The sequence below is a fragment of the Pseudorca crassidens genome, chromosome 2 (assembly GCF_039906515.1).
Source record: "Pseudorca crassidens isolate mPseCra1 chromosome 2, mPseCra1.hap1, whole genome shotgun sequence".
Lineage (NCBI taxonomy): Eukaryota > Metazoa > Chordata > Mammalia > Artiodactyla > Delphinidae > Pseudorca > Pseudorca crassidens.
Window position 1 is genome coordinate 20,279,255 of NC_090297.1, and position 18,264 is coordinate 20,297,518.

Below are 18,264 nucleotides of genomic sequence, written 5' to 3' on the forward strand. Positions count from 1 at the left end.
GAAATGACCATTTCAGTCTTCTTGGTACAAGCATAGTGGAGGTGTAGGATTGAAGAATCAGTGTCAGAGCTAGAGGGATCCTTAGCGATGAGCTGGTCAGACCCTTTATCTTGCAAATGGGGAAACTCAGGCCCAGAGCAGGGAGGAGACTTGTTCAAGGTTACACAGCACGTTAGTGCCAAAGGAGTTTCTGCATCAGCCTCCCCCTGCAGAGATGGGGCTGGGGCTCCCCCAGCTGGGGAAGGAGAGCGGAAGGAATACTGATGGGGATTCTCCCTGCTATGGCAAGATAGGAGCCTCTCCCCCAAAAAGTCACTGGTAGGCCTGGTTAGTTAGTCATCCTTAATAATTTGATAGCAGGACTTCCCTGGTGGTCCAGCGGTTGAGACTCCACACTCCCAGGGCAGGGTGCCCAGGTTCAATTCCTGGTCAGGGAACTAGATCCCACATGCCACAACTAAAAGCCTGCATGCCACAGCTAAGAGGTCCCAAATGCTGCAACTAAAAGATTCCGAGTGCTGCAACTAAGACCTGGCACAGCCAAATAAATAAATAAATAATTTTTAAAAATTTTGGTAGCATTTTGATAACACCTTGTGGTTGGCCTAGGGTGAGATGACTTTAAAGGGTACTAAGTCTCTGGAAAATCATCAATGATGCCTCCAGAATTTCTACAGGGGTGGAATTTAGGGCCAGCAATCTGATGGGAAAGGGGACCCAGAGACTTGCCTTGGAGGTGCGTGCATAGCAAGTCTACTGTTGTAGACGAGGGTTTCTCAGTTTCCGCACTATTGACATTTTGAGCAGGATAATTCTTTGCTGCTGGGGACTGTTCTATGCATTGTAGCATGTTTAGCAGCATTCTTGGTCTCTCCTACTGGATGCCTGCAGCACCTACCTTCCCAGCTGTGATAACCAAAAATATCTCCAGACACCACCAAATGTCCCCCAAAGGGCAAATCACCCCATCTGAGAAGCACTGACATTACGTTTAAGTGGCTGAGAGGGAATGATGGAGATTCTTCTAAAAGAGAGAGGATAAAAATATAAGGAGCCACCCCTTTGTATAAGAAAAGAAAATCGCCAGAGGGATGGTCAACTCTAGGCAGAACTGTGAACTTTGACCTTACTTGCCCCCCTTCCCTTTTTTGACCGTTTTCTTCTCTTTCTTGGCTCCCATTCCTACTTAGAAAAAATTAATAAAATATTCAGGAAAAAATTAATATTTGCATTCATGCTAAAGTGAGACAAGCAGTGTACAATAGTTACTAGAGGTTATAAATGCAAGCATTATACACTTAAACTGTGAGAATTTCAGTGTATGTAAACTATATGGCAAAAAAATAATTTAAAAAACATATAGGAATTATAGTCAGACCTGGGTTCAAGTCCCAATTCAGATATTTCCTAGCTGTGTGACTTAGGACAAGTCCTCTCACCTCTTTCTTTCTTTCTTTCTTTTTGGCCACTCTGTGTGGTTTGTGGGATCTTAGTTCCCTGAACAGGGATTGAACCACAGTCCCGGCAGTAAGAGTGCCAAGTCCTAACCACTGGACCACCAGAGAATTCCCTCCTCTCACCTCTTAGAACCTCTGTTTCCTCAGTTGTAAAAGGGGAGTAGTAATCGTATGCCTCACAGGATACCTGTGCAGAGTAAATGAGATAATGTATAAACAGCACTTTGTACAATGCCTGGCACTGGAGGTAATATGAATGTTACCTATTATGTATTTATATTACTTACTTATATTTATCTGTAGTTTACAGGTGAAATTGCTCCCTGATGATCTGCTTCCTGTGGACCTGTTCTAATCAGGGGCATCTCTGCTTGCCTCTTCCCATGTGATCCCTTGGTTAAGATAGGAAAAGTAAGGTCCGGAAACACAGAAATTTATGGGACTTTGGACCCTTGGCTCCACCAGTGACTTATTAGTCCCTCTGAGTCTCAGTTTCCTCAACTGTAAAATAGTATATTAATATTACCCACTTCGTAGGGCTCTAGGCAGGTCTGGGAATTCAGACCTGCCCTAAGGTGGGGGCAGCAGCTGCACCAATAGAACCTGCCACCAGGGGTCAGGATTGCTACAGCCAAGTTCCCACCTACCCAAGACATTTAAATTTTTTGAGCATGGTTGTCTAACTTTATATTACGGAAAAATTCAAACATACACAAAAAGTAGAATAGCATAATGAACCCCACGTACCCAAGTTTCAACAACTAACAATATTTTGCCAGTCTTCCTCCCTCTTTTTGTTTGCTATGCTGCTTGCAGAGTATTTTAAAACACATCCTTAACCTCATTTCATTTTATCCAGAATACATTACTGTGCATTTCTAACTGAAAAAGGCTTTTATTACCACAGGCACTATGTCATTATCACACCTAACAAAAAAGAACAAATAATTCCTTAATCAATCAGTTCACATTCAAATTTCCCTGATTGCACCAAAGATGTCTTTTGGCAGTTCACTTGAATGAGTATCCAAGTAATGTTTTTGCGTTTGGTAAGTGTGTTGAGTTTTATGATTTAACATTCTACCTTCCTTTTTAATTTTCATGCCATGAATTTGTTGCAGAAACCAGGTCACTTGTCCTGTAGAATGTCCCACATTGTGAGTTTGGCTGCCTGTGGTGTTTGTCTATGCCCCATATTTCTGGTAAACTCGTAATTAGATCTTGGCTTGATTAGGGTTTTGTTTTTTTTTTCCAGGCAAGAATATTCCATGGAGAGCATTGTATCCCCCTCTTAATGATTTTACGGTTGGTCAGTGGGTTCAGGCAGTGTCAGCCTAAGGTCTCCATTACAAATTTTCCCAACAATTTTTCATCCAGTTGTTTCAGCATCATTTCACGATTGTTGCCAGGACTCATTATTTCATTAGGTTTTGCAAAATCATGCCTTTCTAAATCTACCATTTCTCCTGCATTTATTAATTGGATCCTTCTATAAAAAATAACTTTCTTATCTACTATTTGGTCACCTGCAATATAACTCATCAAGGAAAGAGCAAAAAATTTTTTTCTTTTATCAATGTTTGTAGTAATTAGTTGATTTCCTGTAAAACTCCATTGATAAAAATGTGTTTTCCTTACATATCATTAATTATTTTTATGTATCTTATGTGTTGCAATCTATTGATGTCATTATTTTTCTTTTAATGCTCAAATTGTTCCATCTTTGGCCAGTGGGGCCCCTTTGTATTGGTTCCTCAGTCATTTTTACATGATCCTAATAGTCTTTGATAGCTTCCTGGGCTTCAGGCCAACCTCATCTTTCCTGCTCCAGATCTAGAACCAGCCAGTTATCAAAGGAGCCTTGACTTTCTTTGTTTAATTCTTAATTGATTTTTAAACTGGAAAATGGTATTTAGAGACCAAATCTGTGCACTAGGGGTGTTCATTACTACTGGGTTGGTCTTTGCTTCTAGGCCTTTTCAGCAGAGCTAGAAAATACATTTTTGAGAGAAAAAAATACATATTTCATTCATTCTGCTATGTAACTCAGATCTAAGTTCATCCTAGCCTTCTTTAATACTTGCAACTCTTTTTCTCATATGCTGAAAATCTTGATTCCTACTGCCACTGACACAACTACTTTGTTTTATCCAAAAATATAACTATCACAGATTCAGAATAGCAATATTATTACTAATAATAAGGCTAACAAATGCAATTTAATATTTCTATGCAGTTCTAGTTCATCCTTAGATTATATCCTATTAGGGAGGTACAGTCAAAATACTTATAAAGCCACTTAAAATTATTTTCCCTGTGTAGTTATACCACTTCATTTGTTCCCATTTGGTTTTTGTTTTTAAAATTTATTTATCTATCTATCTTTGGCTGCATTTGGGTCTTCGTTGCTGCATGCAGGCCCTCTCAAGCCGCAGCGAGCAGGAGCCACTCTTCACTGCGGTGTGCGGGCCTCTGTCATTGTGGTGGCTTCTCCCTTCGCAGAGCACCGGCTCCAGATGCGCAGGACTCAGCAGTTGTGGCTCGTGGGCTCTAGAGCATAGGCTCAGTAGCTGTGCACATGGGGTTAGTTGCTCCGCAGCATGTGGGATCCTCCCAGACCAGGGATCGAACCCATGTCCCCTGCATTGGTTAGGTGGATTCTTAACCACTGTGCCATGAGGGAAGTCCCTCCATTTGTTTTTAATTTTTATGGAGTGCTTTATTCTTTTTATTGAACTGTTTTATAAATATGCAACATTTACAAGTTTCCAAAATAGTAACTATATAATAATGTATATTCACAGAAGTCTCATTTCCATCCCTACCCACTCCATCCCACATAGCAAACAATTTTTAGAAGATTGAGTTTTCTATTGTTTAACTTTTAAATATAAGCAATTAATGTACATTTATATCTTCCCACTTACACAGAAGATAGCATACTATAAACGCTATGTATCTTATTTCCCTTAACGTATATGGGCATCACTACATAATAGTTTCTGTTTATCAGTATATATAAGAACTCTTCCACATATCTTTTTACAGCTGCATAGCACTCCATCCTGTGTCTGTACTATAATTTATTCAGCTAGTTCTTAACTGACACAAGCAGTTTCCAATCTTTTGCTATAAAAATAATGCCATAATGAATAGCCTTGTGCACAGAGCTTTTTGTATTTTGCCAATATATCACTAGGACAGATTCCTGCAAGTTTAGCCCTGACCTAGGTTTACTGGATGAAAGAGTAAATACATATGCAATGTGGCTATAGATTGCCAAATTACCTTAGTTAGAGTTACATCATTTTGCCTTCCCATCAGCAACGTATGACAATGCTATCCTCAGGAGTATTTTGGTATGATATCAGATAAAGGAGGATGCAGAAATGAATCACAGACAAGCTTCCTGTCCCCAGGAACTCTCATTCTAGTAAAAGGCTTATGGGCAAATATAATGATATAATGTAATCTTCAGGGCAGATTTATTCGGAAGCTTAAGCTTCAGAGTCCCTCACAGAGACCCTTTCCAAGGCCCCAGCAATGTATTCACAGGTCCACTTTGTAATCTTTTTCCTAAAGAGGACACCCCAAATTATTTAAACATCTACTTCACAGACTTTAGAGCCAGTTCCATAACTCTGGAGTTATGGGAGTGGATTTCAAGTTCTGCAACCATCTTGAGAGGAGGGATTCCTGTATTTAATGACTGAGACAAAGAGACAAAAAGAAAAGGCTCCTTTGACCAAAGAAATACCCCCTCCCCAGATTCTGATCAGTTACACACAGGTAAGTAGCTGTCTACACAGAGCCCTCTACTTTCCCTCTGTTCTCAAGGGCAGAAACCAAAACTCAGAATACATCAGTATTCCCAGCTGACAGGTGAAGACTGGTACACTGCACTCAGGACTAGTCTGAACAGATTACCGAGGAGGGTTTTTTGTTTTTTGTTTTTGGAGGTGGGTAGGAGGGTTTACACCAGGGGAGTGGGTATTCAAGGCAGGTGCCCCCCACCCCAAAACAGACACCTGTCAAATAAGGCAGAGGTCTGCTTCCTTACCTGTAAAAACAGGGTTAGTAATAAACCCTGCCCTCGTAGGGTTTGGTTAGGATTAGGAGAGATCACTTAAAGACTTAACCCAGTCCCAGACTCTCGGGAGAAGGTCCATAAATGGAGAACAGAAAATAGAACGGGTAATTGGTTGATCCTTGAGAGATGTAACAAGAAATTCTTTGCACATTGTGCCTTATACAGCACTGGAAAGAGGAACAACCCCCTTATTGACAAAAAGTAGGTGCAGATTAAATCGGCGAAGAAAGAAAGGACGTTTCTGGCGGTTGCTTACTGATCTGTGAAACGAACTGAATGACCGATTGGTCCGGGTCTCTGAGCAACTGACAGTCCCGGGCTGCTGTCAGGCGAACGCGGGCTTGGATCTGGCTGACGGCTGTGGGGTGCCCCAGTGCCTCAGACTGACCGTCGGGCTGTCCTCGCTGTCAATCCCGGCCCCGGCCGGCCCGGACCTCCGTCGCTAGCTGCAGAAGCGGGGGGCATCCCAACTCTCCACGAGGAGTTCGAGGGTGTCGCCGCCAGGCAGGGCGTGCGCGCGCTGCAGGAGCCAAGCTCCGGCGCCGCGGCCCCTTCCTCCCCGCCGGGGGCAGGGCGCCTCCGACTCGCGGCTGCAGAGCCCCGGAACAACGAGGCGCCGGCTTCTTTAAGGGAGATACCACCGCGCCAACGGAGCAGGGGCGTCTTCCCAGATGATCGCAGCCAGCCCCGCGCCGCCGCCGCCGCTGCCGCCTCAGCAACTGCACCGCCCGCAAACATGGCTCAGTGACTCTGACAAAAGGTGCAGCCTCCCTCCAGGCGGGGCGGGCGCCAGGCCTCGCAGCTCGGGCTGCGCCTCCCCGCGGGTCCGCGGAAAAGGTCCGCTTACCGCAGGCATCCCAGGCCCGCGCGGAGGAAGATGCACCAGGCGTTCCACCCCAGCGACCCCGCACACCTGCCCGCAGCTAGGTAGGTCGGAAATGGGGGCGGAGCGGGGGAGGGGAGGCGCACCAGGCGCGCGCACCGCCCCCGGCCCGGACCTGCTGCGGGGGACCACTCCGGGGCCGCGGGCCACCACTCCGGGGCCGCGGGCCGTGGACGCCCGCTGAGGCTGGAAGAGGACCAAGCCCCGGGTGTGGAGTGGGCTTCCCCGATCCCAGCCACCCCTGCGGGGAGGGGCACGAGTGGTGCGTTCCGGAGCGCGCACCCCTCCCGCGACTCCCGGCTCGGGAAAGCCACGGGAGCCGGGAGCAGGCCAGCGGAGCGCCGGGCACGCGCCCAGTAGGACCGGCGCTTGGCGTCCCGGCTCACGCTACGGAGAGCCGGAGGGGGGCGGGGTCTCGCGGCGTAAGGGGGTGTGTCCGCGCGCACCACGGGGGCGCGCGCCGGCCTCTGACTGGAGGCCGCGGCGGCTGAGGCGCGAGCAGCCTGATAATGGCGGCCTGCAGAGCCCGTGAGAGGGAGAAGCGGCGGCGGCTACCCTGAGGTAAATCTGGCCCCTCGGCGTGGCAGAGAGGCTTTGCTGCAGAGCCGAGGGCCCTGCACGTGCCTCCCGCCCCAGGTGGCCTGTCACAGAGCTGTCAGCGGAGGCATCCCGGGGAAGGCCCCGCGCGCCTCAGGCCTCCGGCCCCAGCAGCGGCCTCCTCTTCTGCCCGTGGCCTCCTCCCCAGGCCCCAGGCCTCAGTTGCTGGCCCCGAGGAGTCGGGCAGCTGCAGGACTGTCTCCTCGGGGTAAAGGGCCCCGGCAGGATCCCCTCCGGGTTTCATCTGGAAGTAGCCTGGGAGGGGGAGGGCCTGATACTTGGCCAATGAGCGGGGCCCTGAGCCGCCGCGTCGGGCAACACCTCTGCCTAGGACTGGCCCTTGCCGGGCGCCGGCAGGTGTACGGCCTGGCCGGCCCGAGTCCGAGCGCTGGGTGCGCCCGGCAGGCGCGGGGGCCCGGGGGATGCCGTCCCAAGTGCCCGAGGTTCGCGCGGGATGCATCACCGTGCCGTGTCTTGACCCAGGATCTCAGGGATTGCAGAAACACCCTCCCTCCCCCTTATTCAGGGGCTCTCTCGTATGGGGATATGGGACGGCTTCAAAGGCAGGAGCCACTTTGAGATGGATAGGAGTTGGCGATCCACGGAGAACAGGAGTGTCCACTGTGCAGCTGGGGCAGAGGATGCTGTGGCAGGAAATCAGACCCTAGGAAATACTGCAGGAATTTGAAGAGTGGGTGTCCAGTTAGAGGAAGTGGGACTAAGAAACAATCTCAGGAGCTTTCATTTTCTTTATTAAATCTATCCTATGGACTTAAAATAGCCGGTCCCAATTTCACAGGCTCTAGTGTCGATAGCTTTTTGTTCCCCTAAACTGTACAATATAAAAATTGTTCAATCTCAGGTTACTTTTCTTGCCCATGCTGGCATTCTACAAATGAGAATTTGTTCCTGAAGCTCTTCAGAGTCTTGACATTCTTCGGAGAGTGAGGAGGCACACTTTAGACTTTCTTGATTCAACACGTGAGCGTTTCCATGTAGGGCCTTTGCTCCTGCCTTTAAATGATTTATCAAATTGAATTCCAAAGCACTCCCTCAGAGAACCCCTTAAGATGCAGGACAGTTTTCGTTGGCAAAAAAGACCTAGATCTAAATAACTATGGCTAAAACCACAGCAAAATTTAACCGTATTCTAAGTAACTTACTTAGATGTTTGTTAAATGTTAAAAAAATGTTAAAGAAACATTTTTCTCCACAAACTGTATTTTCATTTATTTTGCAAGAAATAAGGAAATAACATAAACAAAATTAAAATAAGAACATACACAGTTTGACCATTTACTTTTAAATAATAAAAACAACTGCACATTTTCAGTTCTCTATGTGATCTTGTTCACTTTCAGTCCCTAAGCATAAGCCACGTTTTTGTATTTCTAACTGTGAGGGTTGGTTTTGGGTTTTGCCATTTTTATGACCTTTTATGTGTGTGTCAGTTTTCAGGAGAAGCTGGAGTTTTGTTTGTTTTTTCACAATCAGTAAATAAATACTGAATTTCTTGGTTTATTTTTAGCAGTGATGTTTTGAAGCAGTTCATGTAAGAAGCAGTATAGTGTAGTGGTTAAAATGAAGGCTGTCAGAGCCAGATGGCCTGGTTTCAAATCCCAGGTCCACCAGTTAGTAGCTGTTTGACCTTGGGCATGTTGCTTAAACTCTGTGCTTTAGTTTCCTCATCTATAAAATGACCATAATAGTATCTACCTCATAATGCTGCTGTGAGGATTAAATGAATTTAATGTTATAAACTGCTTGGAACAGTTCCTGATGCATGGTAAGTACTACATTAGTGTTACGTGGTTTACTATTATTAAGATATTTAGATTTACCCAATGTATAGCAAATATCGTTCAAGCACTGCAAACAGTGAGACAGATGATAACTAAATCGTGCATAAGAAGAAATACAAGCCAGTAGGCAGACCTAATGTCAACAGATCACTTTGTTGATTTTTCCAGAAACCTTGACCTTGAAGATGGTGAGTAGCCAGCCAAAGTACGATCTAATACGGGAGGTAGGCCGAGGTAGTTACGGTGTTGTATATGAAGCAGTCATCAGAAAGACCTCTGCACGGGTGGCAGTGAAGAAAATTCGATGCCATGCACCTGAAAATGTTGAACTAGCCCTGCGTGAGTTCTGGGCACTAAGCAGTATCAAGAGCCAACATCCAAATGTGATTCACTTGGAGGAATGCATCCTACAAAAGGATGGGATGGTGCAAAAGATGTCCCACGGCTCTAATTCTTCCCTTTATTTACAGGTATGTGTGGTTGAATGGGAAATAGAAATGATTTGAAAGTAGCATTGGTCAGCAATAAGAGGATTGAAAGAGTCAGACGAACTTCTACTTTTAAATGCAGGTTATATAGTTAGAAGTAGATAGGGGTCTGCCAAGAACTGAGTAAACGTTTGCTTTAAAACAAGGTTTTATTTAAACCTGTGTTGCAAATACCTAAAAATAACATATGCCACCTGTTATGCCATGATACTTGCCAATCTGCATAGGAATGGGGCAACATAGGAACTAGAGAAGTGATCGAGACTAGAGTCTAATTAGTTCACTTATTTGAAATCAGGTTTTTTTGGAACTGAATACAGAAGAGAAGGAAAAACTGTACAACTAGTAGTAGTACCCATAGGTAATTGGGCATTTCTTTATATATCACTGGCTTGAACATAAGCCTTTGCTGTTATAGAAGGTTATTTAATGTCTTAACCATGCAATTCCATTGAATTTTCATGGAATATGTGGTGTAGCACCTGAATGTTATTAACAGTGCTGATAGCTAACATTTGGGTTCCTACTCATTCCATGCTCTGTGCTCGGAGCAATCCTATGAAGAAAGTACTATTATTACCATCATTACAAATGAAGAAACTGAGGCTTAGAATAGATAATGAATTTATCCAGAATCACATAGCAAGTGGCAGAATTGGGAGCTAAACATAGAAGTATCCAGCAGCTAAAACTTGTGCTCTTTTAACCTCCAGATTACTGTTTTGCCTCCAAATTGCTCTTCTGTAGACCTGGGGAAAGCATTAATATAGGAAAACAAATTTTTTTTTTTTTTTAAGATTGGCTTCTGCCATAGGTCAAAATCTCTAGTAGCTCTACACTTGATGAAGAGAAAAGATACTTAAGACATACCTAGTTAAAGGCCAGAGCAAAATTTCTTAAGTCCAGTTATTCCTGGAATAGGAAACAACTTGCCATGAGTGTGTCTAAATTCAGAATTTACCATCAGGGTACAAAAGTCTGTTTTAAAACAACAAAAGCTTTTGGACTAGGAACAACAAAGAAAACGAACGCATTATTCTGTGTAATTAGAAACTTGCAAGTTTCATTGTATGGTAAACAAATATCAGTCTTGAGAAGCTAATTTATACTGTAAGTTTAGCCTGCTGTGCCCTGAAGTTTTCTCTCGTAAGATAAGGGATATAAAACACAACTGTTTAGCCTGTTTGTTTTATTGTATTTTTTTCTAAAAGTGCTTATTATGTACGTTGCAATGATAGAAACTATCAGAAACATTCTTACCACATTCCCTCCTAAAAGTGGATAGAACCTTGCTGGACTTTGCATTGAATTTTGGAGACATAATCCAAAGTGCATAATCAGACTACAAGTGCAAAGACATTTAAACATATGATGTCTTTGCAAGTACTGATGGTATCCTTGAGTCCAGATCAAGCAACTGTTATAGTAACTAGGCATTAACCAGCTAATCTTTCAAGGCTTTAAGATATAAAGTACTTCCAGACTTGATTCAGTGATTTTTTTTTTAATCTGAAGTACCTTCTTGTTTAATAATTTATTTCATCTTTTTAAAGCCTAATAGACCTGTGTTTGACTTGTGGCACTTTTTGCTAGCTGTATGACCTTGGATACATAACCCACCTTTTCCCAGCATCTGTATCTTCATATGTAAGGAATAATAATTTCTACCTTCCACGGGAGTTGTCAAAATTAGAGGTGATGTAGATACAATACTTGGCACATAGGAGGTATTCAGTAATAAGCAGCTCTATTAAAATTGTCTTTTCTGTGGATTTATTTTATTAACCAGACGTTCATCCACGCTTTAGCAAGTGCCTACTCTAAATTTACACTAGTAAAGACAAACAAATCTATAGTGTGACCACAGAGTCTCTATACATGGTCTTACCATTCTGTACATAAATTTTTTTTTCTCCATGTTTTTCTAGATATCTTCCTTGTTCTCATTTGGAATCATTCAGTCAGTTCCTGAGAGCTGAAAACCTCACCTAGAAGAAATGTAAAACAAATAATTAACAGAGGATACATCTTATGCATAGGAACTTAGTGGCCAATATGTATACTTGTGATGAGTGTCATGAATGAAAAGTACAAGATGGTATAGGCACATAGAGTAGGGAACTTGACATAATCCTGGGGTTCAGGAATTAAGAACTGTTTCAACTGAAACTTGCAGGGTGAATAGGAGTTAGCCAGGTGAGTGACTGAGAAAACTTCCCAGGCAGAAATAACTATACATACAAATGTCTAGAAGCAAAAAGCATGAAGCGTTCTAAAAATTGAAAGAAAATACTAAGACTGCACTATACAGGGAGAGTTGTTTTAGATGAGGCTAGAAAGATCAGCCAGGGTCACAGCACACAGGATCCCATAGCCCATGTTAAAGAGCTTAGACTATATCCTAAGAGAACAGGGAAGCTATTAAAGGACTTCAGGCAAGAGAACCAATGGCTAACATCCTCTACACGTGACAGTAAGCAGACTGGGATCTGTATTTCTGCAGCTCTCAACCAGGGGCCCTCACACTATAGCCCTCAGCCTGTTTTTGTATGGCCTGGATACTAAAAATAGTTTTTACATTTTTTAGAAGTTGTTTAAAAAAAAAGAAGAAGAAAGAAAGAAAAGGAAAAAGAATATGGAACACAGACCTTATGTGGTTTGTCAAGCCTAAAATATCTACTATCTGGCTTTACTCTAAACCGTTATTTGAATTCTGGAAGTCTGCATTGCTCAAAGCTATTTAGGAAGTTTTCTTTTGAGAACGAAGACAGAAGAAGAGAAGAAATGAAGGAAGAGTGATGGTGCTCATCTTTAATCTCAGCATATTTAGTAACAGTGCACCTGGTAAATAACTGTATAATCTGGACCTTTCTCTTTTTTCATTTTCTGTCTCAGTGGCAAACACATGCAACAAGGAAAATGTATGCAAAGAAGACATCTGCAGACCGTTGCAGTTATGGCTGTTTGCCATTGGGGGAGATGGCATGGAGAGGCGTTCTTTGCCTCTGCCCACCAAAAAGACAAAAGGAAGCACTAGTAGATTTCAACATAAAATTAGCGGTTCACTCAATCTTCAGCAACTCCTCACCTTCCCTACTGAGTTTCTATTCAACCCATAGGCCTGAAAAGGACACCATAGGACAAATGCTTTCAAAGCACTGTATTTTAGAAGATAGTTCCTGTTCAGTGAAGTAATTAATCTTGAATTTCAGGTAGTAGGAGAGTTATAATTAGATAATGATATAAGTAAAACAGTGGTTTATTCTAGATTTTCAGCTTGTATCAAACAAATATACAAACTCAGATTTGAATTTTTATATCAAAATGCATGTATGATTTTTATAAATTGGTTTTTAGAAGCCATCTGTTGATAGAGATAGCCAACATATTTGCATTCTGCTTGTAGAAGTTTATGAAGTAATGATGTCTTTAGTTTTATCAGTGACTACAGGAGTACTTTATTTCTTGTTCCTTCATAATTTTCTCTCAGTTTCACAGATTATGTTGATAGTGTAAGTGCAATACGCAAGAAGTACATTTCAGGCAGTTTCATGGAATAGAATTTCCTAATTGATGTTTATTCCCCAGCTGGCAAATCTACCTGCTGAAACTTTGATCTTTTCAGGAAGCTATTAACTAGAGGGTTAGAGTTCATCTCCATTGACACATGTAGAAAATGTATAGCCAGTTGGATACTTTTCAGAATAAAGCTATTTTTAAATAAGTTTTTACCTCTTGACTTGGAGATTTGATGTGTATTTGTTAGGGACAAAGTGACAGTTTGAAGTACTAAAGTTTAAAATAAAACTCACATATGAAAGCACTGACCAAATAAAATATTCATGGAATTCCCACTTAACATTGGAGACTAACTTAATCAGTAACTCTTTCTCTATAGCTGAATTGTATAAACTGTGCAGATGATTGTAATCTGTTTTTTTATTTCTTATAGCTTGTAGAGACTTCACTAAAGGGAGAAATTGCCTTTGATCCCAGAAGCGCCTATTACCTGTGGTTTGTGATGGATTTTTGTGACGGAGGAGATATGAATGAGTATCTGTTGTCCAGGAAACCCAATCGTAAAACTAACACCAGCTTCATGCTTCAGCTGAGCAGTGCCCTGGCTTTCTTGCATAAAAACCAGATCATCCATCGAGATCTAAAGCCTGATAACATCCTGATTTCTCAGAGCCGGTTGGATACCAGTGACTTGGAACCCACACTGAAAGTGGCTGATTTTGGTCTAAGTAAAGTTTGTTCAGCATTTGGGCAGAATCCAGAAGAACCTGTCAGTGTAAACAAGTGTTTCCTTTCCACAGCGTGTGGAACAGATTTCTACATGGCTCCTGAAGTGTGGGAGGGACATTACACAGCAAAAGCTGACATCTTTGCTCTGGGGATTATCATCTGGGCAATGCTGGAAAGGATCACATTCATAGACACAGAGACAAAGAAGGAACTCTTGGGGAGTTATGTAAAACAAGGAACTGAGATCGTGCCTGTTGGGGAGGCACTTCTGGAAAATCCCAAAATGGAACTTCTCATTCCTGTGAAGAAAAAGTCTATGAATGGGCGAATGAAACAACTGATTAAGGAAATGCTGGCTGCAAACCCTCAGGATCGTCCAGATGCTTTTGAACTAGAACTCAGATTAGTACAAATTGCATTTAAAGATAGCAGCTGGGAAACGTGACACATACATTATTTGCAAATATCTTGGATAATATGCTGCTTCTGTTTTAACAGTGATGCAACATAATGTGGCTGAAAAAGAATATAAAAAGCTAAACTCCACCTTTTAAGGGTTTAGATTTTATTGTGGGATTTTTTTTTTCCTCATTTTTCTTAAGTCCAAGCTGGCCATTTTGTTAATATGTTTTAAGTGTGTATTACCAATGTGAGTGTAAATTTTTTTAAATGATCATTGGTAGAAGTTTGGCAGGAAAATTTTCTAAGAGCCAAGAAAAGAAGAAAGTCCAGTTTTCTGGAAATATGTCTCTTAAGTATTTTAGACATTCCTTGTCAGTATTAGGAATTTCCATGGAAGAAGGGGTTTGCATGCTGGTAATGCAACCTTTGAAGCTTTGTAAAGGAAACATAAATGTATATATTTATGTATATGTAAGTATGTGAATGTGTGCATTTTGCATTCCATATGAAAAAATGCCACTTCTGTTTAAATTATTTGATGTAGGTTTGGGCTTTTGAGATTTGCTGGTGAAATCAGTGATGAAAAATAAAAGAACCTTCCCTCATCTCCTACCCTGTCCCTCCCTCTAATGAAATCATACTAAGTTTTTTATTTTTATAATATTATACAGCTTTTTTTTTAAGGCATCATTTTGGAGAGTCTAAAATTATCTGATTAAACGTAAGTGAAATTAAATGATCCAAAGCTGCTGAAGTATGTTTGAGCTCTCCAGTGCCCTAAAGCTGCAGGAGTTGAATTAGCCATGCAATCATGTGGTACAGGTTGGCAAGGACATTGATGATTCAGTCATACCTTCTTTAGATAACCACGCATTCAATTAACTAATTAAACCACTGCATTGGGACATGTCTGCACTTGAGCATCTGCAATCTGATACAGATTTGAACACAGGATTCTTCTGTATCTGAAAACTTTGCTGTATATGAACTATAGTAATTGATATATTAATTTTTTATTTCAAGACTTTGTCAAAGCCTCAGCATCAAGTCGAAGAAACCAAATGAGTTCTACCCTCACATTGCCTGCCCTAATATGGTCTCTCATTTAATCACTGGAATTTCTTTCATTTTGGCACTAATGCTGTTTTGTCTAATTTGACACAGTAATGGTAGTGATATGGTTGTATTCAATGTTGATCACCTTTTTCTAAAGTGGGAAATGATACAGTTTGGCAAATGGGTAAAATACTGTGGCATAAGTTATATCTTTCAAATAGAGAGGTTATCAATTTTATACAATCACTTGGTATGGTCTGTGTCAAGAACCAACAGACCATTATTCTTCTTGAAGTCAGTTTGATTTTAACCCCATATGGTTGTCTCCAATTTTTTTTCCTGTAAATGCAGATAGTTCAAATGTAAGGGAAGAAAAGTTTTCCTAAAACAGAACATTAACAACCTTTAAGGTTGTTAATACTTTAAGACCATTGTATATAGATTAATCTTTATAAAGCACTAGACTCTTTGGTCAAAAGTTAAAAAAAGAAATTTTAAAAGGTATTAGAATATTGAAATCATTGATAATTCAGTCTCCTCAGTTTTTTGAACTTCCACAACTTTTGGAATATTCCTATCGTAACTTTTTCCTTATTTAAAATGTGTTCGGGGGACTATAAAAGGTGAAAAAGCACAAAAAATTGGAGTACATAAAATTTCTGAACTATGCATTACTTGGTATGAAGTTTGAATAATAACTGAAAGGTTTTATTAAAAATAAAACCTTTTAAGTAAAAAAAATCATATACTTTTAATATTACTCTCAAGCTGATAAATATAAGAATTCTTTTGGAAATTAGAGGTGGAAATACACTGGAACTTCATGATAATTAACCCTCTGGATAGCCAAATTAGTATAACACAGATCTGGCCAAGGGGATTGAGTTACTGGAAGTAAAAAACATTATAATGTCTAATAAATAACATGGCACTTCAGCAAGAGATTCATGATGACTTAGGTGATGGTATGCCAATGCTTCATTTGCTCTTCAGATATCTACATGTCATGGTTTTGGCCCCACCTCATTTAAAATAGTTAACAATTATAATTTATTTTGAAAAATATTCTATGTTACCTATGAAGTGGAATTATTTCTTTCATTGGCGGTAACGACGTAAGGCGATCAGGAAGTTTCTTCTGAAATTTTCTCCAGTCCTTGTATTCTAAAATAACCCATGATACCAAGAAAAATTATAGTAAATTCTTTGTCTTTATTCTTTCAGTCAGGAGGTATTTATTAAGTACCTACTGTGTGCTCAGCACTAAAGATCAGTTGATAAAATAAGAATTAAAAAATGGTATATAGCCATGGGCCTTTTCCAGCCAGGAGTAAGAAATAAAAGATGATTAGTGAAGCTGGGAAATTCCTGTATATTGCTAGGGGGAAAATGAAAGCAAGAATTTGTGCACAGTGCCTTGCGCATAATAGGTACTCAATAAACAATTATTCCTCATAGAGTCTCTTGCCATGGTTTATAGTGTTTTATGAAATTTGTCTTAATTGAAAAAAGACCAAATATTTCAAATAAGCTTATAGGCAGCTGTGGCCAGTTAAAATAATGGGGTTGTACAGTTAGTTCCTAGAATGTTATTTTGCACTAGTTGTCACTTAGAAAGATGGGGTTCCTGTAGTTTTTTGGTGCTAAGGGATACTTTGTCATTATGATGAAGTAAATGTTAAGTGTCAGATAAATAGCACACTGAATAGTTCTTTCTGCTGGTCTGTTTTTTCCTCTTTGTTGTTGTTGTTTTTAACTGTAAAATGTTTATCAATCAAACTATTGTAGCAGCTACAGATAATTCACCAGCATGACAAAATGGTCAAAAAATAAGTCATCAGCACTTCAAAAATGAAAGTAACTTTTGAAATTTTCTTTTTAAATTGTCAAATATATTTTATGAAGAATTTATAAAAGGGGGAAATGATTGTAATTTATTGTTCATGACTTTTTTTTTTTTTAAATAAAGTGAATTTCAACAAAAAAACCCTGGAAATTCTACATTGCTGCTTTGGTGGCTCTGTGAGTAGTTCTGTAATGCTTTACTTCATAGACATAAAATAGAGCATATAAAATTTGAAACAATGTCTTTTTCAGCCTTATCTATTAAATGAAACTATCTATAATAGAAGCTATTGCAGAGGAAAAGATGATTGAATTATAGGAGTTTCAGCATTTCAAGTTCTCTAAAATTTTAATGTTTGCTGTATTAGAAGAACTTGTATTGCCTGAAATAAATGATCTTCTTTCATTTTTCTTTCTATCTCATTAAGCTGAGGATGCATCCCAGACTCAGAATGAAGTGTAGTAAAAGTACTAAAAGGATGCAATTTTTCAGTCTTTAACTTGAGACCATGGTTTCTTTTCTATAAAAAAGTCATCTGAGCCACTTTTTTCTCTTCTTTTATAGGTTTTATTATGTATGTCTTTTCCAGAATAAACAAAGTACTGAGGATGTAGTTACTTAGTGGTCCAATGGAATAGCAGAGGGAAAATGAGAGAAAACTTTAACTCTACATGTGATCTAATGATGAGTAGGAAAGTAGGTGTCAGAATTGTGACTGCTTCTGACTCTGCTACCTCCTGGTACAGCCTTTGCAGACAGGTAAATTTTGCTTTATATTTAGAGGGTTTTGTTTTGTTTTGTTTTTGAATCTTGAAGCTATAAATACTTGTATTTACTAGCCTTTTCCTTTGCAGTTTACAAAGCGTTTTCACATAGTTTTTACATATCTTTTCAGTGAGTTTTACTTAAAATAGGGGCTGATTTCTTGATGAGGAAATTAATAGCAACTTAACACCAGTTAATGAGGTAAAGGTTTTACCTTAACACAGGGTTTTAGTGCCTAATCTCTGACTCCAGGTGGAGTTTACTCTGACAAAGCTTTATCTTTCTCACTGAAGTAATGACCCTAAGGTTGTTCTGGTCTTTTCTTTAAATTCAAATGTTGCTCTCTTGGTCGACCAATCATAGATGTCCTCTCAAAGTGCAGTGTAATGATAGACAGTTGGTTCTGATTAGATAATAACTCCCACTTGAGAAACCTACCAGCCACACTTCTTGGAAGCCACACCTCTTGAGGGCAAGTGCCTTTTTTTTTTTTTTAACTTTTTTTTTTTTTTTTTTTTTTTGCGGTACGCGAGCCTCTCACTGCTGTGGCCTCTCCCGCAGGCTCCGCGACGCGCAGGCCCAGCGACCACGGCTCACGGACCCAGCCGCTCCGCGGCATGTGGGATCCTC

At 40.8% G+C, this 18,264-nt stretch overlaps 1 protein-coding gene across 2 annotated transcripts; it reads left to right on the plus strand.

The window, feature by feature from the left end:
- The first annotated feature begins 5,741 nt into the window (after nucleotides 1-5,741).
- Nucleotides 5,742-17,010, plus strand: PDIK1L (PDLIM1 interacting kinase 1 like). 2 transcript variants are annotated; one of them, XM_067724904.1, is made up of 3 exons: nucleotides 5,742-6,474; nucleotides 8,998-9,299; nucleotides 13,270-17,010. In XM_067724904.1, exons 1-3 carry the CDS (start codon nucleotides 6,219-6,221, stop codon nucleotides 14,008-14,010), a joined length of 1,299 nt encoding a protein of 432 aa, XP_067581005.1. In that variant the 5' UTR covers nucleotides 5,742-6,218; the 3' UTR covers nucleotides 14,011-17,010. The 2 variants fall into 2 exon arrangements, with proteins under 2 accessions (XP_067581005.1, XP_067581010.1); XM_067724909.1 differs by lacking the exon at nucleotides 5,742-6,474 and adding an exon at nucleotides 6,857-6,991.
- Nucleotides 17,011-18,264: the final 1,254 nt, after the last annotated feature.